General features: G+C 33.6%; 3 protein-coding genes across 6 annotated transcripts; 2 read left to right on the plus strand and 1 right to left on the minus strand.

The window, feature by feature from the left end:
* Nucleotides 1-82: 82 nt before the first annotated feature.
* LOC140040900 (uncharacterized) lies at nucleotides 83-7,965 on the plus strand. 3 transcript variants are annotated; one of them, XM_072087168.1, is made up of 9 exons: nucleotides 83-453; nucleotides 987-1,286; nucleotides 2,978-3,205; nucleotides 3,919-4,116; nucleotides 4,258-4,416; nucleotides 4,590-5,231; nucleotides 6,033-6,287; nucleotides 6,645-6,770; nucleotides 7,330-7,965. In XM_072087168.1, the coding sequence occupies exons 1-8, from the start codon at nucleotides 351-353 to the stop codon at nucleotides 6,737-6,739; spliced, it is 1,980 nt and encodes a 659-aa protein (XP_071943269.1). In that variant the 5' UTR covers nucleotides 83-350; the 3' UTR covers nucleotides 6,740-6,770; nucleotides 7,330-7,965. The 3 variants fall into 3 exon arrangements, with proteins under 3 accessions (XP_071943269.1, XP_071943271.1, XP_071943270.1); XM_072087170.1 differs by having other exon boundaries at nucleotides 4,590-4,664; XM_072087169.1 differs by lacking the exon at nucleotides 7,330-7,965 and having other exon boundaries at nucleotides 6,033-6,321; nucleotides 6,645-6,728.
* Nucleotides 7,966-8,584: 619 nt separating this feature from the next.
* On the minus strand, nucleotides 8,585-23,476 carry LOC140040902 (glyoxylate/hydroxypyruvate reductase A-like). Of its 2 annotated transcripts, none has more exons than XM_072087173.1 (11): nucleotides 23,367-23,476; nucleotides 15,532-15,730; nucleotides 14,691-14,822; nucleotides 14,099-14,270; nucleotides 13,426-13,502; nucleotides 12,932-13,028; nucleotides 11,844-11,964; nucleotides 11,412-11,479; nucleotides 10,963-11,047; nucleotides 10,301-10,345; nucleotides 8,585-9,886 (listed from the first exon to the last, which is right to left on the minus strand). In XM_072087173.1, exons 2-11 carry the CDS (start codon nucleotides 15,722-15,724, stop codon nucleotides 9,800-9,802), a joined length of 1,077 nt encoding a protein of 358 aa, XP_071943274.1. In that variant the 5' UTR covers nucleotides 15,725-15,730; nucleotides 23,367-23,476; the 3' UTR covers nucleotides 8,585-9,799. The 2 variants fall into 2 exon arrangements, with proteins under 2 accessions (XP_071943274.1, XP_071943273.1); XM_072087172.1 differs by lacking the exon at nucleotides 23,367-23,476 and adding an exon at nucleotides 16,049-16,143.
* Nucleotides 16,238-25,686, plus strand: LOC140040901 (sperm-associated antigen 16 protein-like). Its single transcript, XM_072087171.1, has 13 exons — nucleotides 16,238-16,298; nucleotides 18,602-18,676; nucleotides 18,811-18,878; nucleotides 19,058-19,182; nucleotides 20,154-20,517; nucleotides 21,781-21,999; nucleotides 22,475-22,608; nucleotides 23,028-23,171; nucleotides 23,625-23,725; nucleotides 23,855-23,939; nucleotides 24,212-24,338; nucleotides 24,431-24,688; nucleotides 25,109-25,686. The coding sequence occupies exons 1-13, from the start codon at nucleotides 16,247-16,249 to the stop codon at nucleotides 25,217-25,219; spliced, it is 1,863 nt and encodes a 620-aa protein (XP_071943272.1). The 5' UTR covers nucleotides 16,238-16,246; the 3' UTR covers nucleotides 25,220-25,686.
* Nucleotides 25,687-25,768: the final 82 nt, after the last annotated feature.

Here is a 25,768-nt window from a genome sequence, read left to right on the forward strand (position 1 = left end):
CACAACTCTATAGATTTCTGTCCCGATTGGCACTCTACAGACAGGCAGCCATTCAATACATTGATGGACCTATGATTCTCATAGTTTTACTTTCTGTGTGAAACACAGTTAGTTAGCAATATATAAGACTAAATAACTTCCTTATTAGAATATTTAATGTAACGTATTACTAAAAACAATTGATAACAAAATAAAGATATTTATAACTGGATTACCACAAGACTAGAATGTATTCCGACCTATACTAGAAGAATCGTTGCCATATTTATCATATAGGGGCCTAGGCCTATTATGAAGAAACTCACTAACAGGAGTAGCCATCAAACAACCAACTAGCCGGCCTAAGTACGATGGGTAAGAATAAGCAAGGCTGTTATTGTGTCTGTCTTTGGGGAGGTAAAGAAGACCAAGCTCATAATACTAACTACATGAATTCTGAAGTTTCCATGATTGGTAAGTTATTGTTAACCGAAAGATATCTTTAGGGTAGGCCTACATACTTAATATTTTAAATCCAGGAGTATGTATTGAGGAGTACGACGTGCTAATTGCACGCCTAGTCCTATTAGTATTATGAGGGAACAAGATGTACAATCAGAAGTAGACAGGCCCATCAAAATAGCTTGACAAAAATGTGCTGTGCCCAAATATGGTATTGGTATGTCCAAATATGGTAGTGATACGACATCATCATGTCAATATATGGGCACATCACATATTTTGTCACAAAAAGTTTGTAGACAGAGCTTTAGAATAAAACTCCGTTGTCATCGTTTTTGAAGAAGAGGATATTTTATAGTGTGCCGTGAGGAGCTTTTTCAATGAAATTAAGTTTTTTAAGTAAACGCGATACTGCGTGATGTTTAATGTCACTAGATATGATACCGCTAGTATACAGATGATGTTCTAAGTTGCCCTGTCGTTACGAGCAGAATTATTAGGTTAGTAGTTAGTTTTGTAAAATCACTATCAACTTTTTTTTAAAGATCCCAGTACCTTACTAACTGGTAATGACAAGCCATACTCTACGCGAATTTACACAGCAGTCGACGACAATCGGAAACCAACCCGTTCCGATCATCACTGGTACGAACCGTCCCACTTTCAGCCGAGTCCGAGTCGAGTCATAGATGACGAGCAGGAAGGCGATAAGTATGACAAGCTGAATAGAAGGCCGACGAAACACGATGAGAAAAAGAAGGCAAAACATTCAACACAAGACATTGATGATAAAAATATATACGACATTCCTGCACCTCTATTTAAAAAGAAAAACCAAAGCAAAGGTATATATTTTTGCATTATATGTCCAACAAGTTATAATACAGTAGTAACTTTTATACATTATTCGGACATATGAACAATAGTAGCCGAGGAAGAGGAACTTTTTCTTATAAGGGTTCGAACAAAACATCTTTTTTCCTAAAGTGGTCTTTTCAAATTTGACTAGCAGTGAAATTGTTAGTAAATAGGCCCAACTATAGTCTGGCTCATGACGATATTTTACCCTTTTAAAAGACTAAATAGAATAGAGAAACCCTTTCTAAAGCTAAAGCTATGTCCACACTATCAAACTAGTTTGACAACAAAGTGTAAAGCGCCCAAATATGGTAGTTATATGCCCAAATATGGTAGTGATATGACATCATCATGTCCATATATGGGCACGTCACATTTTTTGTCACATAAAGTTTGATAGTGTAGACCATGTGTAGACAGAGCATTAGATGGGGGATTGACACACCCTGCACGTTACGTTAGGACAAACTGAATTAATCACTTCACTAATTATTAGACTAGATGAATAAACATAAAAACTTATATTACTATTGTGCATAGCTCTAAACAAACGCAATGGCATTACAAATCCAATTTTCAAAACTGTCACGCGATGATCTCAGTTGAACATTTTTGTTTCTATTGAAGTTTCAATTAATCAAAATTCCCATTCGTATCAAGTTATCATAAATCTCGACCATATATTGTGATAAAACATGAACATTATTTATGTAGGCCTATCGTATTCATTTTCTTTACTTTATTTCATTTATTTAAGGCCTGTTTATACTACGACGATAAATTTATAAACTTAAATTTTTCTTACATGCAACAGAAGAAATTCTAAAAGTTTGTATTCTTAAACATAGAATAACCATTTATTCTTTCTTTGATAACAATAACATATTTGTAATCCAATCAAATCACGTCATGATCATTAATAAGAATAAAATCGTTGTATCGTTACGATATTATTTAACTTACTAATCATGACGTCATTTGATTGGACGTGTGAAAATATTATTTTCATCAAATGCAGCATAGATGGTTATCTTATAGTTATGGTGAAAACTTTTTATTTTGTTTTATGTAGAAAAATTGCATATTTACCAATTTATCGTCGATCGTTATCGTTCTAGTGTAAATGGGCCTTCACTGACGTCACGTCCTCTCACTCAATAGTTAAAGCTTATATAGATATTTCATTGCAAATAAAAATGTGAAAAATACATCAATCACAGAAAAAACAATTGAAAATGATTATAAATAGATATTTGTTTTCAGCTGTGAAACAAAGATCAATGAGCTATTATTTATAACTCAAGATAAAAAGATGCAAATAAAAGTAAATATAATTAAATTTTAAACCTTGGAATTTTAGCAGGAAATATACAAAATAAAGTTTACCCTAATTCTCATTTTTGTTTTGACAAAATATAACTTTTTTTTAAATGAGAGTAAAGATGGAAATGTTAATGCCATTTAAATATATAAACATTTTTTTAATCGAAATATTATTTTTAAAAGTGATTAATAACATATTCAAAGTCTCATTTAATTAATCTTCATTTTTCATGTTTTTGGGGAACAATAAATCTTTAAACTATGTTTAAAAAAAATCCATTTTTAAGCGCATAGGCCTATAGTTTTCATGGGCCTTTACAATAAACTTGTTACTGTTGTTTTCTAATGTTATCAGCTATGAAAAGGAACCAATATAGCCGTGATCCACTAACACGGACTGTAGAAAATAATTCCGACCAAAATGACGAAACTAACAGTTCAAACGCCAAAGAAGAAAGAATAGAACCATCACCAATACAGAGTGCCTCACCGAAACGATACATAGATGATGATAATATATACGACGTACCAAAATCTATATTTAAGAAGTTAACATTAAGAAGAAATAAGCCTGATCGAAAAGGTAAACTGAGATAACGAAATAAAATTCTCCCAATCAATTTCGGACAATCAAATTTTGGACAATTAAGCGAATGTACCAAATCATAAATGAATTAAATTTGTTATGGTAAAGTGTATTTTTCTCTACAATATCAATTGCGTAATCCAGCTTTATTTCTATATCAAGGAGAAGGGTAAATATTACTAAAAATGGTTTTGTTAATCGTCTTCCAAAGTTATACCACTCGCTGTGTAAAGTTGATGGTTCTGTTGATATTTTTTTTATTTGCTTGCTTGTTTCCGTCATAATGTTTTGTCTAATGTCACTAATATCTAAATGTTGTTTTGTTATCTGTAAATTTGTGCATGTACAGTTATTCAATGGTGACGTACCGTATGGTCACTGTGGGTTGATGATGAAATAGAATAAATAAATTTAAAAAAATAAGTTATTGGGACGTGAAAAATATATTGTACTTCCGATCCAATTGACAAAATATAGCCTCCTATTGCTCTTAGCAAAGTTTTTGAAGTCTGAGCATGGCCTACCACCACTAAAAAAGTGTTTTTTCATGTATAATTTTCGTACACCATTTTAAATGCCAGTTGAAGCCAGTTTAAACTGGCACATCTTGCTGGCAAAAGCTGTTTCAGAGAAACTCTGTAGGCCTACATATCTAAATGCAGACTTACTTAATGTAGTATCTGTGAACTTTTTTCTTTGTTTTTTTGTAGACGATAATTCAACGAACTCACGTGTCATTGAACGAAAACGAAAAGGAGAACATACAAAAAACAAGTGCACAAAAACCGATGACGTCAAAACTAATGACACTGTAGTTTCGGGAAGAAGACAGGTGGAATATGAAACCATGTATGACGGTTCATTTTTTAAGAGACTTACTCTTGGTAGGAAAAAAACTAACCAAAAAGGTAATATTTATAGAATTTAAAAAAATTTAAAAAGGTATATTAAAATTGAAATCAGTTTTCTATTGACCTAGAACAGGTTCAAATATATACAGTATTATCGATAACTTCGTCCCTCCGTAAATTTGTTGTTTCTTAATATAGATAGAATGTCAAAGGTCACGTCTGATGATGATACCAGAGAAAATTCACAAAATACTAAGACGGGCGTGTCTAACAAACACCAACGAGAAATTGATGACGAAAATATTTATGATGTACCAACTTCTATCTTTAAAAAGCTAACGTTGAGAAGACAAAAACGTGAGGAAAAATGTATTTAACTTTATAATGTGTCGTGATTTACTTTCTCATAATATCAAGCCTTAAAAAATGATGAAGAAAATACAAAATATTGTTTGAATTATAACAAAAACCATAAATAAGTTATTAATTTTACATCTATATGTAGCTTACCATATTATTTCTCAATGTAGATAAAAAAGATGAACGGGAAAAGTCGCACAATTCTAAGACGGACATTTCTAACGAACAACAACGACAAAACGATGGTAGGAAAGAGTCACACAATTCTAAGACGGGAATGTCTAATGAACATCAACGACAGAACGACGACGGAGAAGAGTCACACAATTATACGACGGGAATGTCTAATGAACATCAACGACAGAACGACGACAGCGAAGAGTCACACAATTCTAGGACGGGAATTTCTAATGAACATCAGCGGCAGAACGACGACAGCGAAGAGTCACACAATTCTAAGACGGGAATGTCTAATGAACATCAACGACAGAACGACGACAGCGAAGAGTCACACAATTCGAAGACGGGAATGTCTAATGAACATCAACGACAGAACGACGACAAAAAAGAGTCACACAATTCTACGACGGGAATATCTAATGAACATCAACGACAGAACGACGACAGCGAAGAGTCACGCAATTCTAAGACGGGAATGTCTAATGAACATCAACGACAGAACGACGACAGCGAAGAGTCACACAATTCTAGGACGGGCGTGTCTAACAAATACCAACGAAAGAAATATTACGAAAATATATATGATGTTCAAAGTTCTATATTTAAAAAGTTGACACTGAGAAGACAAAAACGTGAGGAAAGTGTAAAACTTATAAAACCATTATTCATAAGATCATCTCTAATATCTATAGTAAAGTATAACTGGGAAATGGGTTTAAAGATCCTAATAGCAGAAGATTTGTTTTAATTGAGTTTTCATTTCAAAATGTAATTGTCCATTCTTCTTCAAGATATTTCTTTCGTGGTATTTTAGTGTATCCGTTACTATGTTATAGTCTCAGTGGCAGGATTTCACACAGTCACAGAATGTACCAACAGTAAATATGGTTTTGTCCAGATACAGTTTTATTTAAATATTCAATATATTACAGTCTGTCCTGGCTATATTACATACCTTTTCTTCTCTCTATTATAAACGTGTTATTATCTACCAAGCTCTCTTTTTCTTCTCACCAGTACATCCATATTTAAGGAACGGTCCTAATTAATATTCATGTAGGCCTACTGGGAGGGGACTATTTAGTAAAGGAAACATTTCTTGATGATGAGGAAACAGTAATTGATTAAGGATGTGGGGTATAGGAGAGGGAACAAAGAGTACCTAGGGATAGGAAGAAACCATTAGGAATGTTAATAGATGGAGTAGGGAGAAATAGTGTAAAAGGGTTGTTGACCTGATGGTCAGAGTGTTACATAATTGATTTTCATTTTAAAATGTAATTGTCCAATCTTCTTCAAGATATTTCTTCTCTCTAAAACAATATATAACTCCAAAATGGAACCCTTAGTATGACTATTGTAATTGATTTTCATTTAAAAATGTCCAATCATTTTCAACATATTTCTTCACTCTCTGTCTACTCACCCCATAGGTGAATCCAAGATTACTACTGACGCTGCGGACGTGACAAAGACAGGTCAAGATTTGAAACACAGCACTGAATCTATCAACGTACATATCGAGTCGTGTGAACACAACGTTGAACAAGAAAGATATAATAAAAATGAAGATAAACAGAATGTAAAGAGAAAGAGTTGGTTCAAAAAACAAAAACAGATTGAAGCCGAAAGTTTATATGATGTTCCAAGTTCTATATTTAAAAAGTTGACGCTGAGAAGACAAAAACGTGAGGAAAAGTGCAAAATAAAACTTCATAGATGGTTAGATTAGAGTTTTTAAAAAATAAAATGTATTTTTCATTTCGAAATGAAATGGTCAAACTGACTTCCGAGTGTTATGGTTAAGAGCATACGTTAATTGATGTTATTGGAATAAGACAACTAACATAATTAAACATATTATTCTTTTTTCTTTTTAAATAAAGTTTTCATTTTGAAATGGAATAGTCAAATCTACTTCCGAGTGTTAGCGTAAAAAAAGTAGAGTAAAAATAATCACATGTAATTTAGATAAGATGGTTAAGTGCATACTTTAATTGAAGTGATTGGACCAAAACAATTCTTTCTCTCTCTTTCTACCCTAGGTAAATCAAAGATTCCGATTGACGATGTGGAGGATGTGACACAGAAAGATTTGAAACAAAGTAGTAAATCTATCAACGTGCATATCGAACCATAATGATCAACAAGAAAGAAGACACATGAAAAGGGTAGACTTCTAGGCCTATATTATTATTAGTATTAAGCTCTGTCTACACTATCAAACTTTCTTTATGTGAACAAAATGTGATGTGCCCATATAATGGACATGATGATCCTATATTTCGGCATTTAATCGTAAAAAAATCGTATACTCGATCTCTAACAAAACATTTCAATCTTCTATCAACTAAAGCCGAAGTATAGTCATGTCCCGGAAGACTTTCTTCATCAGTGCTTCTATGAACATGTCTTTTGGGAGCAGGAACGCTAGTAGACCAAACCCAGTACCGTTTTGATTCTGATCATTCGGGAAATTTCCTCATGACGTCCGAGACGATCACGAATATATTCCTCATTTTTGCTATTTTTATTTCACATATACAATTGTTGTAGTATAGTTATTTTATTTTGGTGAAACCAGGCTTAACGCTCTCTTGAGCTTATCTGGTCTTTTACAGGCTTTGGATCTTTTAATTAAAACTTTATAATTAATCTTTAATAACTGAATGAATGAAAACAGTCTTTTAAAGTATATTGACACATAATTTGTTGTTTTTCTTATTACAGGTGACGGAAAGGATCAACCATGTTGACTGCAAAGTAGAGAAGAGGTGAAAGTAGATTATAGAAAAACTTAAATAAATAATGCCAACGAAAACAACCGAAAAAATACCAGTCTTTACGAAGAATCCGTTTTCGTAGAGGCGGAATAAAACAAAAACAAAAAGGGGGTAGGAAAAGCGTTAATATTGTCACCAGACCACGGACATAAAGACAGCTACGACTAACTTACAATTATAATTATTGCGAGAATATGACAATGGAGATGCCACTGTTCACTTCTTTATATTTCTGAGAAAAATAGAACTTAACTTGCTTGATTAAATGGATAAAATGAAGGACAATTTTAAAGTGAAAATAGTAGATCTATAATAACATTATCTTTGCATTGTTTGAAGGTTGCCAAAGCGAAATTAATATGTTGATATAAAGTTTGTGGTACAGTACACCACGTGTGTATGCACGTGGTGTACCGCAAACTTGATATCAAAATATATATTACCTTTCTGTCTACACTATCAAACTTTATGTGACAAAACATAAGTGATGGACCCAAATATGGTAGTGATATGACGCCATCGTGTCTAATTTATGGGCACATCACTTTTTTGGTCGAATAAATAAGATAGTATAGACAGAGATTTAGGTAAAAAAAGTTACAGGTAAAGGTTAGAACAAGTATTGTAGTAATATAGTTTTAAGCATCCATACCGGGACGTAAGTCAAATAAGCCCCAGCGATTTAAGTTCAGAGCGTCATTTACATAATCATTATTGATCATTATGATGTAATGTATATACAATTTTGCTACCATATTTTTAATATTTTTATAAAATTGTTTATAAACAAACTTGATGGTGTTTATTTTCTGCATATGTTTAAATTATTAAAAAATACTCATGGAGAAATTCATGTTCTGCCAATAAAGAATGCCTTTTTTTCTTTCGAAGTCTACATAGTTATCCTGAACAAGAGTAGTTGATTACACATACATACATACTGACGGACTTATATAATACAGATGAAAAACAACGGACTCGGCCGACATGCTTCATTTTAGGTGTTGTGCTCAACAACAATTAATCTCTGTCTACACTATCAAACTAGTTTGACAAACAAAGTGATGTGCCCAAATATGGAACTGATATGCTCAAATATGGAAGTAATATGACATCATCATGTTCATATATGGGCACATCACATTTTTGATAGTGTAGACAGAGCTTTACTTAAGGCGCCAATGTTATCTCGTTTTTTCAGTAAAAACAATTTGGCAATGATGTAAAGAATTAAACACCTTTTATTGAATTCCGAAGTTTTTAATATATAGATTTACATGCTAATATAGCAATCCAAACCAACTTTAAATTAATAAATAAATAAGAAACACCAAGATCATACTCAGAAAATGGTGGAATATATAATTATATAAAAGTTTAAGTAGCCCAATACCATAAAAATCCCAACTCTTTACAGAGATTAAATTAGCTTTCAATCTAGTATTTGATTGAAGTCAATATAATAACCATGATTCTGTTTAATGATATGAATGCATTTCCAATAAAAAAATAATTTATACAATATAGTCTTGAAATAATTTCATTTGGATACTAATATTACAGAAGATAAATTTTTTGTTGTTGATCCAATAGATTGAAAGTACTACAAAGTACAACAACGTTTCTCAAACAATCAGTTTTCTTGATCTTGGTTACAGTCTGGTCAATATATGTCAATGTAGCAGAAGAAAAACACAGCGCCCTCAAAGACACTGAGGTGATGCATTGACCAGACTGTGAACCAAGATCAACAGTCTACTTTAGAAAGTAAACATAATGTTTGAGAAACGTTGTTGTTAGTACCGTTTTAAGTACTTTTAATCTATTGGATCAACAAAAAAGAAAACCGTCTCTTCTTTTATACAATAGGAACTTTACGAAACACGACAGGAAGCCAGAAGACGGTGCTCATGAATAATTTATGCATAAGAGCTTTAACAAACTGCCCGGAGCTTAGTGTGAAATTCCGTCGTCTTAACTTTTTGAGGACGCCCGTTTACGGAGAACAACTAGAAATAATGTACATACAGTATAACCTTAAATACACAGTTCAAATTACACTTAAACGTGGAAATTTCAAAACTCTAAGTAATATTTGTTTAACGAAATAATATTTTTATTCATTTAAAATGGCTGTGTTAAAAGCAATACATTCTGCGCGGTGTTTGAATGTGAGGCTCCTAGCTAGAAAGGCTAGGCCTATGCTGTATCACCAGAGCCAAGCGATTCAAAAGGGCCACGCGGCATGAGAGGGATCGGAGAGAGATACTGGCGCCGGTCGTCGTCTTTGCGCAAGGGTTCGTAACTAATAAAACGACTATGTTGACTGTATATGATTTTACGCTCTAGCGAACACAGGATATTCCTCGTCCTCCCCTAACCGTCGTGTTTCGTAAAGTCTCTTATATAGGCCCACACTAGTATCCTGCTTCAATGTTCACGATATACTTCAGATCCTCCCCATTGACATAGCGCCAGTAACTCTCAATAAAACATGCGGCAACCTAAAATAATAAAACATTTTATATTTAATTTTTTTTATTTCTTTAGTATACTACTCCTTGTATATGGTTTCATTATTATTTCACAATTTAATATGTGCGATATTTTGTTCATAATTTATCACTATCCTAAGTCAGGTTTGGTAAAACTTCATGATTTCAGTGTTCAGCAAAAATTGGATCGAAAAAACAATTATTTACATGAAAAAACTGTAATTTACGCATAAAAAAAGTCAAATTGATTAAATTAGTCTTTGGTTGAATTTAACCGTTTGTTTTTTGAAAAAACTATTTTGTTAAACTTGTAAAAGTGATACTCTGTAAAAGCATTCACGGCAAAATATGCCACAATGCAATACATGATTAAATTTATGAAAATAAAGTTAAAGTAAGAAAGTTTAAAAGAGTTATACTTACATCCTTGCCAAATGACAAACCAGCTTCGTGCGGTGATATTGTTATCTAAAACAACGTTCAACCGAAAGATAATATTATTACATTTTAAAACAGGTTAAAGATGTATTGTCTCCCTAAATCATGAAAAATAAAGATCTATAAAATCAGACTTTTAATATGTCATTTTTCAGTTTCAATAAAGTTATTCACTTCAATAGAAAAAAAAATGAAAAAAATAATGATTTCACTCATAAAAAGACAAAATAAACAGTTAAATTTAACCAATTACAAACGTTCAATTTGACTATTTATTTGCTTTAAATGACAGTTTTTGGTCGAAATGAATAACTATTATTTAACATTAAGATGACATATTAAAACAAAATATTGTAAGCAATTATTTTTTCAGGGGGACAATATACCTTTAAAATTCTATTTCAATTTACTAATAAATTCCATTTTTCTATTTAATTTTGACCATTGTTTCACTGTGTCCAAAGACGGCATTTAACAGCAAATGTCTAAAAAACTGTTATATAATAGGGATGTGTTTAAAATTCTTTTAAATTGAATTTACAGTCATTTTCCATTCCATAACCTTTCCATCGCAACCAACATTATAATTAGAAATACATTTAATATAATAGTAAATTTCAAAATTGATGTTCAAAATAATAACGTACCTCTTTCATGTTCCACAGTAGGCTTTCTTTAGGTAAAGGTTCAACAGGAAACACATCCAAAATAGCGTGTGAAATCCACTTTTCTCTTTAAAAAAAATGGAGCAAAGCAGTTTTTATTTTTGAAAGATGCTAGTACTGTATATGTGGAATCATGAATACAATAATTTTAATCACTAATATGATAACAATTATCAAAAATGTAATGTAAAATTAATGCACAAGGAGTCACAATGCAATAAAATGTATTATACAGATTACAGAGATATAATACGAAACAAAAGAACACTTTAGGATTGGGGAAACAGTCAAAAGAATTACAAATTCAGCGTTAAGGACAAAATTATATGACAAGAAAAAATGTTTTAAAAAATTCATTGAAGAAAGGGAAAACAGTCACAATCATTGAGCAACAATTCTAAATTTAAAATAAATTTGAAAAAAATTAATACTTTATGGCTTTGATGATACTATCTTCTGTCATTACGTCACCTCTTCCAATGTTGATAAAAATTGGTTTCTACAAATGCAAAATAAATTGACTGAATATAGTATAAAAATAAAAAACTTATATTAATTAATTAATATTAATCTACTATGACATATTATATTATTATTTTCTTATATTTGTATATTACATTTTTTATAGTTTTATTCGGTTTCAACAAAAGATTACAAGACAATATGAATACAAAAAATTTACAAGCAAATACATAAATAAAAAAACCAAGGATAGCCCATAAAGTCAGAAGAAAAATCAACTTAATTCCAATGGGGACTTTACAAACTGCACAATACATTTTTTACACTATATTTTTATATCTGTTTTTGTTATGCGAGACATTTCCAGTTTATTTGGACAATAAAAGCTTTTTTAAAAGTACCTTTTCTTTTGCACCTGCCAAGACATCACCTGATAAAAAGCCTATAGTTTCAGAAGTACTTGGTAAAACATTGCATATTACGTCACAATTTGATAAAAGAACAGGCAAATCAGAAGCTAAACTGAAAAACACCCAAATATCAGGTAGTTAATTTTTATCACCTAATTTATGTTAACTGGTTGGCACGTTTGTGGTTCAGATTTTGAAATAGGTCAGGAGAATGTAGAGGATCAACTTAGTGTGTCAGGAATTGGATTAAGGCAAGCATATACCATGGAGGTAAAAAAATTTGATCTCTATGCACATGCAAGTCTATTATACTATTATAAAAAGGAGTATCTGGACTAACTACAATATGATACGATATCATTTATTGTCACAAATGAAATTAGGTTGGTTGGTTCGCATTTTGATTTACAAAAAGTACAATTATACAATACAAAAAAAAAAGAAAGCATGTAACCAATGAATCTAAAGAGACCTTACAAACTTGCTATTAAATACATGAATTGAATTATAAACAAATGATTGTCGGCAGCGTTTAGTGTTTTGATTCAAAGTGATCAGTCTACCAATTTGACTGAGCTTAAAGAATTTATTTAGAGGGTGATCGGGATGCTGACAAATTTTATTTCAGACTGCTACTGTATATGAAAAATACAAATATACATAAACAAGTCTATGAAAAGCAGCCAGTATTTTGTTTAAACCCTGCCTGCTAGAAACAATTTCCACTTATCTACTCACAATAATCTACACAATAGTAAGTAATACCATGTTAATACAGTAATAATAAAACTATAAATACATATTTAAATTTTATGGGAACTTACAAAAGCACAAGTACTGAACAATAAAACATATGAAATTATACAGTACAATCCTTATGAAGGGAATACTTTCTGGACTCAACAAAGTATCTCCTTAATAGTGTTAACAAATACATTGCCCCTCAAAGAAGGAAAGTGTGAATAGGGGTGTCCCAAAGGACTGTATTCTATAAAACCCTAGAAATTGGAAGGCATAAAAAATCTTGTTATTCTACTACATGTTGTTAATTAATAAATATTAATATCATAAACACATACCAATAATGGTCAACATGATTTGACCTCTGTTCTACTGCTAAATTTCGTCTAACCAGTCCCCACACAGTCATTCCAAATGCTTTGCACTTTTTTGCAACTAAAAAAGAAACAGTATAAAAGTATAATTTTTCTACCGTCCTCAGTGTAAAGACAATTAGGCTTGTTCTACTTGGATGTTTTTGAGCAGATAATCAGCATATTAAGCTCCTTAAACTCCTTGCTGTTTATATATTTATTCAACTTCATTTTACAAGGGTAGCTCTAACAGCTGTACCACAGTAGTGCAGCTGACTTGAAGATGCCCTCTTTATATGCGATCAGTGGAAGTATCTCATTGCAAGGTGTTTGCGAGTGGACAGTTGAATGAGCCATTTCTTTAACTCTACTCTACAATTTGAAAAAGACATTGAGAAATTGAACATTTTAAATTCTCAATATTGATTCAAATGGCAACAGCAGTTTAATTAATTTAAACAAACAAGACAAGTACTAACTTTCACAACCAATGTCTCCGACTCCAAGGATTCCAATAGTAAGCTCCGACAAAAGACGATATGTGCCCTTAGTACGCCTGAAATGGATTTAGCAATTCGTAAGCAACAAGTTTTTAGTTCATCAAAACATTTATTTCTTTTATCACCCAATTCTCTGTACTCTACATATGGTATTTCCTTATATCCTCTAGTATTAGTCCATACCCGGGGAAACCTTGGTTCAGTAAAAAATTATTGGTAAGCATTTCTTGTAAAAACTCATCTGAATTGGCTAGAGAGTGGCTTACATCCAGACCAAATAAATACTAGGACTATACCCCAGGTTTTGCCTGTTTGTGTAATAAGAAATGAAAGAGTGGGTTGGATTAGACCCGAAGTGGGATTATACTTGAGGATATGGTATATGTCCTTTATAAGCACATTCTGTATACAGTGTCACATATGTATCATGTTAATGCTCAAGGTAAAGAATATGGTCTATGATACAGGCATCACATGTGACAAATGTTACACTGGCTATGATACTGCACAAATTAGAGAATGTATAGAATCAGCTATTTTTTATTCTACGTCTGGTTTTGATTTTGAAAGTCCTTTTAGTCACACTGGTATGATTATTACACTCATATCTATCTTTACCATAAAATGGGTGTGTCCCCGAAAAATTATTTACCATATTCCGGCCACTTGAGCTTCATAACGATCATACATTTGTCGTTCGTGTGCCAATAATCTTCCAATGACAAATTCGGCAAGTGGGGCTTCTAATGCTCGTCCAAATTTGACAAGGGTAAACGACGGAAGTGGGTCTGAGGGATTAATTTTTTTTAAGAAACTGTCTTGACCTACAAAAGAAATATTACTGAATTACTTCAAAGTGAACACAGTTTTTTTGTGTAAAATTTTGTTAAAGGGAGGTGTAAACCAGTACAAAACATTAAAATCCAGAAATACATCATCCACATTTTTGACAGCTGCTTTCTTCTGAAGATGAGATGTCACGGAACGGAATGAAAGGAACTAGTTGCATGAGAGCGTGCTTATATCGACTTTCGAGCAACTGAACGGAACTTAAAGCAACTGAAAGTAACTAAGCTTATGTCGACATTTTGTTGTTGCAGCATTTCAGTTGCGTTCAGTTGCTTAGAGCGCTTATGTCAACAAAGTTGAGTTAAGTTCCATGTTCCAAAACAAGCACACCTTAAGGAACCCTACGAAAGTATTGTGACATAATAAGACAAACACATTTTCGTATGCCGACATACCTGCCCAAGTCGATTGAACAAGTTTAGTATTTTTTGTCAGATTCTTATAATAATGTGGTAGAAGATTTGGATCTGTAATCACAATTTCACTTTCTTTTAACCGTTGCATAGCAGCATCTGAAATTTCAGGATCTAGCAATAAAAAAAGGAAATATTTCAATTTAATTTTAAAACACAAGTATAACAAAATTTAGCATATTATCATAAATCTCTGTCTACACTATCAAACTAGTTTGACAAAAAAAGTGTGATGTGCCAAAATATGGTAATGATATGACATCATCATGTCCATATTTGTGCACATCACATTTTTTGTCACTTCTCACAGGGGATTTTTTTTCTTTGAACCTTTTTTTTTGGTATACGTCATTCTTCAACATTTAGACAGTTTAATCTGTTCTGTACTCTTTATTATCTAATCTCTGTGAGACCTTAAAGATGTATTGTCCCCCAAAACATGAAAACTGAAGATTAGTTCAATCAGACTTTGAATAGGTTATTTTGTAGTTGAAGTTACTAAAGTTAATCACTTCTGTTGAAAAAAGAAGCGAAAAAATAATGTTTTCACTTATAAAATAACATAATAAACGGTTAAATTCAACCAAAAATCCATTGACTTGCAGCCAATTTGACCATTTTTAAAATTTAAATTATTATTATTAGATTTTTGAAGTAAATAATTTTTTTAAGATCCAATTTTTGGTCAAAGTGGATAACTATTTAGTGACATCAAAATGGCATATTTAAAAAAAAATTGTTAAAATTAATTTTTCAAGGGGTCAATACAGCCTTAATAATATTCAGATTTTATTATTACCTGTATATACAATACTGTACTAACCATATTTATCTGTAACCGTAATTGAGTGAAGTGGTATTGTTGCATCTAGTTTGTGAATGTGATCATGAATACCTGGGTATTCGCTGAAGATGGTTACTTTAGGCAACTGCTTCTTCGCAGACATTTTTCTAAAAATTATGTGACGTTTTATCAAACTAATCGAAGGCCTCGCTGATTTTAGCACTGAATACATAAAATCCTAAAAAAAGAAATCAACATTAATTATTTTATTGAAGTTGTTTTTTGGATAGAATCTGTGGGGATAGGTCCGAACTTAACTAATAATTCTTGTAATCCTGTATACTTCTGGCCTGCTAGGCCTAGGTTAAGTTAATATTGGTATTACAAGAAACTAGGCTAGAGTAATACTAGGCTAGATACTTAATAATAATAGGCCTTGCTAGCTAGCCGGTCAGCCCAGCTACTACAATTTAAAAGGTTACATCATGGTTCTAGGCCACCTACTAGCTACTGACTGACTGAGGCTTTGCATATTTATAGTCTAGTAATAACCAACCTTCTATCCACTACGTATACATATATTATTTATTAATAATTAATCGTAAAAAGTAAGCAAACAACAACACATGGATGAACTTAATTCTGAATTTGCTGAAGCGTGAAGTCGGAAATCGTGAATATTTATATAGTTCATGGGTCAATTCTGCGTACCGTAGCAACGTCGTGTATCCAAGCAAGACATCACACTAAAAATATGGCGGTCGCCATTGAACGAGTTGGAGAAGAGGGTGCCTATTATTTAGAACGTATCCTTTACCATTTTTAACAAATATGTATTTAAATGTTTATTAAAATGTGCTTTTTATGCAACCTATAAAAGAAAGCTTATTTTCATTTAAGGAAAGATAGGCCAAGCCCTAGCCTAGCTACTAGCTAGGCCTCCAGTCAGCAGCGAGAAGTCCATCCCAGCAGAATGATGTCCTCTCACTCAGCTCAGCAGCAGTCAGTCAGCCAGACAGACAGAGCGGGATCCAGTCAAGTCGCCCCATCGCAAAGTCGCCCCATACAAAGTCGCCCCTTACACAGTCGCCCCATCGCAAAGTCGCCCCAAAACAAAGTCGCCCCGGCACAGTCGCCCCATCGCAAAGTCGCCCCATTACAAAGTCGCCCCATCGCAAAGTCGCCCCATCGCAAAGTCGCCCCAACGCAAAGTCGCCCCATTGCAAAGTCGCCCCAAAACGTTAAAAAATAGTTTACAAGTGCGTAAAATGTTGCAATGATACACAAAATAACACAGAACGTGTAGGCATAGGGGAAGCCCCGCCATGTAGTCTCAGGTCACACGATCGGCACGCACCCCCATCAGAGAGGAAGCCCCCGACTAATCACTCCGCGGTCGCACTCCGCGGTCGCACTAACGTGCTAGCTCACCATGAGAGGGAAGCCCCCGTAATTACTCCGCCGTTGCCGTTGTCGCGCTCTACAACGCACCATCTGAAGATGGGGAAACCCCGCCGGAGTTTTTATCGGTTTTAATCATATTGGGTGCGTTTGATATCATTTTGCATTTATTGACAAGTTATGTGTCTTAATTTTATAATGACTTTTCAAAATGAAGAAAAAAAAGGGGATTTCATCGCCGATGTGATTGTTTTACATGCAGGTATTAGTAAAATTAAAACGCGACATTTTGACCATGGAAAAACCATCGTACAGTATCGTGTGCGTGTTTTTTAAAAAGGGGAATCCCCGACGGTCAGCAGAAAGACGTAGCAGCTGTGAGGAAACAGATACCAGAAGGCGCAGCTCCGATTGGATTCAGAGAATGTTTCAGATGGCGAGTCGCCTTTTATTCAACAGCACAATGATCATTTTACTGAAGAAATTCTTTTCAATCCTTTTGGTTATAGAACATTCTAATTATAATGCCTAATAAATATCCTCTCATATCGGGTGTTTATTTAATTTTAAATTAAACAAGACAGTGAAGAGGCACGGAATAATACGTACACGGACGTACGACAAATACACACACGCACGTTATCATTTACGACATATAGTGGTGATATGATGCAATTTTATAATGGATATAATGATGGGATTGCCTTTCCAGGAGTCTTACAATCAATGTTCACTGTAATACTATGTATATAATAGTAAACTGAATGTTTATAAATAAATTGTTTTACGTAATTTGTTGCATATAAAATAAAAGACACAGACGTAGCCTACGTTTCCTATAAAATATTTCACATTTAAATAAGTACGTATGTACTGTTAAATGACATTATGCTGGATAATACTATATCTTAAACTATGTTTACAAATTGTCATTTTTTAAGCCACACATCTTTCTCATAATACTGACCTGTAAAATAAAATAAAAAATCAATTATTAATATAGGCCTAATAATAATAATAAATATTCATCGACCAAAGTAAAAATAATCTAGATCGTATAACATCATTTTATCGCGACCGATTTCGAACGCGACTGATATCATCGTAAAACTCCGGCGGGGTTTCCCCATCTTCAGATGGTGCGTTGTAGAGTGCGACAAAGGCAACGGCGGAGTAATTACGGGGGTTTCCCTCTCATGGTAAGCTAGCACGTTAGTGCGACCGCGGAGTGCGACCGCGGAGTGATTAGTCGGGGCTTCCTCTCTGATATGGGGGTGCGTGCCGATCGTGTGACCACCTTGAGACTACATGGCGGGGCTTCCCCTTTTATGCCTACACGTTCTGTGTTATTTTGTGTATCATTGCAACATTTTACGCACTTGTAAACTATTTTTTAACGTTTTGGGGCGACTTTGCGATAGGGCGACTTTGTGATGGGGCGACTTTGCGATGGAGCGACTTTGCGTTGGGGCGACTTTGCGATGGGGCGACTTTGCGATAGGGCGACTATGTCGGGGCGACTTTGTTTTGGGGCGACTTTGCGATGGGGCGACTGTGTAAGGGGCGACTTTGTATGGGGCGACTTTGCGATGGGGCGACTTGACTAGCATCCCTAGACAATACTTTAGCTTATAGGCTACTACCTTTCTAGGCCTTGGCCTAGTCTATTTATTTTTCAATCTTTATTTTAAACCTTAATTAACTGTAGGTGTTAACATTACTGAAGATTCTGAGAATGACTTTAATTATGAAGACGTTCCGATTGAGGATGAATATGAATCTGGTAAGAAAAACTGTATTCAATCAGGTTTTTTAAATAAATGATCGTACACATTACCATACATAAAAATAGGTCTAGGAGGCCAGGCCTAGATTGCATAAATTAATTTAAATCATTCATTGAAAACATTTTTTCAGAGCCAGATGAAGATCTGAATGCAGCAGTTAGAACAATCCAAGAAGCAGAAGAGGATGACCTGGCTGCAGTATGTTAAAAATGAAAAAGTATTAGGCCTAGGGCCTACATCTAAATCAAATATTTCTGTATCATCAATGCTTTTTTCAAACTTGGCAGCAATAGATTAAACTCTCAAGCTCACTGCTTTAATGATTTGAATACTGTACTTACAGTAGTTTAACCTACTTCTATGTTTTTACATTGAAGGTAAAATCACAGGGAATCACAGGTCCTCCTGTTACTAGACGACCTGAAGTGGTTGATGACTTTATCAGGAACTTCCTGGTAACAATGGGGATGAATCGGACGTTGGACTGTTTCCAAACAGAGTGGTATATTATTTTAAAATAAAAATCTAAATGTTCGGTTGAAATTTCATACGTACTGGTATAAAAATAAGTGTTTTAAACAAGCTTACAACACAAATTCAACATACCTTTAATTTTAACATGTATCACATGTTTTCATCAGAAGAATTATATGATGTTAAAAGGATTGGTGATGTTCTTTGACGTCATCAGGGGATACATACATGTCGAAAATTTAAGGTATGTTGAATTTGTGCTGTAAGCTTGTTTAAAACACTTACTATAATCTAAATGTTGGTAGTAAAAATGATCATCACTGGCAAGTAGTAGAGTGAGTGAGTGGCCGAGCGGTTAAGACAGTGGAACACGTAGCCATAACATTGGCAAGGGTTCGAGGCTCACTCGCTCCATGTTTCTGGTGGTAGAACGAGTGTTCTCGGATAAGGACTATAAACCGTAGGTCCAGTGTACACATAGCTCATGCGCACTTTAAAGAACCTAGTACATCTTTCGAGACGAGTAGGGGTTACCCCGGTGTACTAGTCCACACAAACACAGCCACTGTCACACACAGCCACTGTGCAAATTGGGACTGGACCGTTTTAGAGGTGTTTACCACCTGTTGGTCCAGATCCTTCACTAACTGAGTTAGTGAGAAGTTGAATAAATAAATAAAATAGATAGTGTATAACATACTTTAATACACAATTTGTGATGTAGATCAAGGTAATGATTGTCTGTAACTCTACATTTACATATTTTTTCCTATTAAAAGATCCTCCAATATAAAGTGACTTAGGCATACGGGAGTCACGACTTAAAGTTCAGTGAACTTACTGTGACTTCCATCCACCCACATTTAATATATGTTATGTTATGTAAATGTAAATGATATATATATATATATATAAGTGAGTGGAAAAAATAAATAAACGAAACGAAATAAACGAAGCTGTTTTTAAAAAGTTTGTCACCTTATTGTTATTCAACTGTAGGTATGAACTACAGCAGCGTGGACTCTTGAAAGCTGAAGATATCCAGACAGTTCCAGATGTTTACACCCAAAACCGAAATCTTGATGATCGTGTAAACCTTCTCTGCAGAGATGTCGACAAGTTCAAGAATGCAGCGAACAAGGCCAAAGAATCTTTTGTCAAGCTGAAAAAAGAGCGCGATTTTCATCGAATGCACCACAAACGTGTCGTACAAGAAAAAAACAAGTTGATTTCGGATATCAAGAAGTTAAAAAAACATTACAGTTCATATGAGCCTACCTTGCGGCAGTTAAAGGAGAAATACGAGGCTGCTATGAAAGAGAAGATGCTTAGTAAATTAGAGCGGGACCGTGCCGTCGGAGAGGTTTGTAATCAATGTTTATTTCTGCCTTTTTGATTGCAAACACCTGCATGGAGTGGAGTTGTGGCTTGGTGGTTATGATGCTTGACTACCACTTCAAGGGTCCTAGGTTCAAGTCCCCTCACATGTCAGGATTTTTACAAATTTTGATTACAACTCCACTGCCAAAGACTTGTACAGTAATAAGACTTTGTTTATGTAGAGCATCTTGTGTATATGTTTGTCTTGTGAACCTCTGAGGGTCCCTAATGATCAGCAATTGCTGGATGGATCACCCTCATTAAACATGGTCCAAAAAACAAAAAATCAAGCAACAAAATGTATCACCTGCTTATGTCAACAAACTGATTGGTTGGGATTGTGATCCCGTATCCCATAATATGCTTGATCATCTCCTTTGAATTGAATTGAAATATATATTTATACTGGGTAACCTCTTCAGTCAAAGACTGGTCTCCCAGAGGGCCCAGTTGGTGATCAGTGGCTGTGATGTACTAATACACCGGGGTAACCCCCTACTCGTCTCGAAAGATGTACTAGGTTCTTTAAAGTGCACACGAGCTAGATGTGTACACTGGACCTACGGTTTATAGTCCTTATCCGAGAAGACTCGTTCTACCACCAGAACCATGGAGTGAGTGAGCCTCGAACCCATGCCGATGTTATGGCTACGTAATGACGGTTCCACCGTCATTACGTTCCACCACTACTAAACAACCTCAAAAACCTAAAATAACATGTTTTTACTTTTATAGTTGAATAAATTTAATTATTGTTCAGTTAGATGTTGCAAATCAACTTAAAGATGTATTGTCCATTGAAACACAAAAAAATGAAGGTCAAAATATTCTAATTTTAAATTGGCCATATCAAAGTAATATTAAAGTTATTCACTTTAAGTCGAAAATTCGAGCCAAAAACAACAAGTTTACGTAATTAACATGTAAATTAGTTTGATTACATTTCGTCTGGACAAAGATTTCAAACTACGAGTATGCATTATGCATATGCTAATTAGGATTGTTTACAACTTGTCATGGTTGAGAAGGTGTTTTCACACAGATCACAAGAAAGTTTTATGGTTATGCATACAAGGGACAATACATCTTTTAATCTATAAAAATGTCTGTCTTACAGTATATGACCATGTGTACAGTATATAGTAATTTCTCATAGGCATATTTATCAGTTGTTATTGTATATGCACATAAACACTCAAAAATCAATATCAGTAATTAGTTGTTTAACATAATTGTTATTACACAGGTGGTTGGTCTACAATCAACACTTCGTAATTTCCAGGGCGATGAATCTGACATGGCACTACATGAGTCAACGATGAAGGAACAGCGACGATTGATGTTTGCATCTGGCGTTGGACCTACGCAATCCAAAGTGAAGGAGGCTAATGATATGTTTAGGAACTCTGCAGCAATGACAAAGAGTATGGACGTTGTAAACCAAGAATTACCGCGGTATCCAAACGTACGTCGTGTTTACATCTATGATATTACTTTATACTATAATGCACAGTTTAAAAATACTTTGTGCCCTAACGACTTTCAAACTCCATGTTATATTGATTCATTAAGGCCATGTTTCTGCAGCAAATACATAATTATCAGTTTTTAACCAAACAACCAACTGCCCAATCACAATGCAACAACTTGTCCTTCAGGTCAAAGGTTAAAAATTATCGCATTTATCCGATAATTATCTAATTTGAATGAGATAATTTTTGGTTAATTTTTCTCGAGTGGCATTAGATAAACCCTGTTTCGATAAGCAGTTTATCTGTTAATTATGGGGTAATTTTTATCAGTTAATTATCGATTTTTAGTGTGGAAACACAGCCTAAGCAACCTATTTACAATGGTTTACCAAACGTATTTAGTACCTTTTCATGGTTTGTAGTAATTGCATCTTCACATTTTTGTCATTGTTTATCTGTATTTTTCAGGATTCGGAGTTTCCTCTTGATACACGCACAAACCCAGCATTATCAAATGTCAAAGGCCCATCACCACACTTGACAAGATCAGGTGGCTTTAGGCTAACACACACAATACAAGCACACTCATTGGCTGTTAGTGGGTAAGCTAATTTACATATTACAGGAAACCAAGTCTAATGGTTCTGGTCTTAAAGATATATTGTCCCCCTAAACAATTTTATTTTTTCAAATTTTTTGTTGAATGTGCCATTTTAATCTCACATAATAGTTATTCACTTTAACGAAAAACTGGGTTGAAAAAATTATTTACTGGAAAAAAATGTAATTTAAAGTAAAAAAATACTTAAATTGTCTGTCAGGTTTTTGGTTAAACTTAAACGTTTCTTTTGTCTTTTTATAAGTGAAATAATATATATATATTTTTTTTAAGGGAATTATTTAAATTCATTGAAACTGCAAAATGACATATTTCAAGTTTGATTTTATTAATCTATATTTTTCATGTTTTTGGGGTACAATACATCTTTAAGTATATTAAACTTTATATTATTTGTTGTAGAATTGCATTACACAGTCGGAAGAAGATTCTAGCAACGGTTAGTGATGACCACTCTTGGAAAATGTGGTCCATACCAAGTGGTGACATTGTGATGACTGGTGAGGGACATAAAGACTGGATAGCAGACTGTGATTTTCACCCTAAGTAAGTCAGTGTGTTAAGTAATCATAGTTAATTCTTACCTGCGTTTCATACTGCTATTAAGTTTCTGTAGTTGGCATTTACACATAATGTTTGATGGAATAAGTTCTGTTGTAGTGCCAACTAGCTTGCATATCTAGTCTTAAATAGATGGATTATAAAAATATAGATCAACATTAAAGATTAAACATGGATTACCAACAAATTTGATTGATCCCATCTTCAGCTTGGTGGTTAACATGCAATCCCAAGTTCCAGTGTTCAATCCTGACCTAGTTCCAGGGTTGTAACTCATTTCAAATGAGACTTAGTTTATAAGCACGATCAATTATAAAATAGTTTATCCATCCTGTAATTGGTGAGTAACTCGCTGTTGGATGCATAAAAAAAAAACAACAAAAAAACTATTTTTATATACATAATATGTTACATGATAATGTTACATTCTATTTCCAGTGGTCATCAGTTAGCCACAGCAAGTGGTGATGTTACGGTCAAGATTTGGGATTTCTCTAAAGCCGAGTGCGTTCAAACATTTACACAGCACCAACATGCAGGTAATTACAATATAAAGTATAAATGTGGTTACAAATACAGTAGGTTGTTCAGAAACAATTGTTAAATTGAGAAATATGAAAGATGGCTAAAATGTATCATAAAATTCAATGATTTTGTTTTTCTTTCAGTGTGGGGTGTTTCATGGCATACATGTGGAGACTTTCTTGCTAGCTGCTCAATGGATGGAACGTCTAAAATCTGGGACCTAAACAGGTTTGATTGTTTTCTACTGTTATTGCATAGAAAGAGACAATTACAAATCTTTCAATATACACTATACAGCTAGTAAATGTATTAAAGTTAAGCTTTATGTGACAAAAAAAATGTGATGTGCCTATATATGGACATGATGATGTCATATCACTACCATATTTGGGCATATCACTACCATATTTGGGCACATCACACTTTTGTTGTCAAACTAGTTTGATAGTGTAAACAGAGCTTTAGACTTTAAACTTTAAATAAACTTGTAATTTATTTAGCTTAAGATGTCGAAATACATTACGTGGACATGCAGATTCAGTAAATAGTATAGAGTTCCTACCATACTCAAACACACTTGTGACATCATCTGCAGACAAGACACTATCATTATGGGATGCAAGGACAGTAAGTAAAAATAAAACACTACAGTTTATCAAACACACATTACTACACTTCCAATAATAATTTCTAACATTAATTTCTGTGTTATTTTTTAGGGACTTTGTGGTCAAACATTCTACGGTCATGTTCATTCCGTGAACCATGTGACCTTTAACCTTAGAGGTGACACCCTTGCATCATGCGATTCATACGGTTGGATTAAGCTGTGGGATGTGCGGACCTGTTCCCCAATGGCGAGTATTGACGTAGGGCCTCATCCAGCTAACAAAGTGGCGTTTGATCCTTCTGGAACTGTTTTAGCTATCGCTAGCAGTGAAGGTGCGGTTAAGATGTTTGAAATTGCATCCGGTCAGGTAAGAATAAGATTGTTAGTATTGTTGTATTATTTATGACAGATACAAATTTTATTTCTTAACTATACAACTTGATAACGTAAAATTTTAAATTTAATTATACATACAGTAAAACCTCCATTAAGGGGACAACTCTAACAAAGTGTTTCTTTAATAGGAGTTGGCCTTAATGTCTGTCTACACTATCAAACTTTATGTGACAACAAAATGTGATGTGCCCATATATGGACATGATGATGTCATATCACTACCATATTTGGGTACTTCACAATTTTTTTTTCAAACTAGTTTGACAGTGTTATAGACAGAGCTTTACTGGTAAAATATATGTCCCTTGAATCCCCTTAAGGGAGGGTTCTGCTGTGTTTGCCTCAAGCAATTACAATTACAAATTGTTAAAATGCAAATCCTTTCTTTTAGGTGTCTAACCTCACTGGACATGAAGATGCAGTCCAAGCTGTGATGTTTGATCGCAATGGAGAGTTCTTAGTGTCTGGAGGCAGTGACTCAACCATCAGAATCTGGTCCTAAACAAGCTCTTTCAATAAATAAATTATTAAAATATTAATCTAAATATAAATAATAATAATAATAATTCCTTCCAGACGTTTTGTTGTTTTAAATAATGAACCTAGCTAGTTGTACATAAAATGTTTAATGTATATTTAATGATTAATTTACTATGATTTTGTAAATGACATTAACTTGTTTACAATTATCAATAATTACATGTTTTGCTTTTAAATATTCTCAATGACATTTATTTACTATGTGCCTTTAAAAGTGAAATATTTATTTGCTAGTGAGCGAAAAACACAAACTATGGACCTATTAAGATCTTCTTTAATGATATAAATTGTATATAAATGATAATAATAATATTGATCGCATTATACATTGCATTCTTTATATCCAATACAACTGGAGCACTGAAGTAAATAGGTCCTGTATTATGTACCACCTTATCAATATATGTTTTCCTTTTGCTTTAAATAAAAATGGACATAAGCACATTGTATCTGTAGTGTTTTTTTTCATACAACATAGCTGTATCTTTAATAAAACTTTAGAACCTACATT

This window comes from Antedon mediterranea, chromosome 2 (genome assembly GCF_964355755.1).
Source record: "Antedon mediterranea chromosome 2, ecAntMedi1.1, whole genome shotgun sequence".
Lineage (NCBI taxonomy): Eukaryota > Metazoa > Echinodermata > Crinoidea > Comatulida > Antedonidae > Antedon > Antedon mediterranea.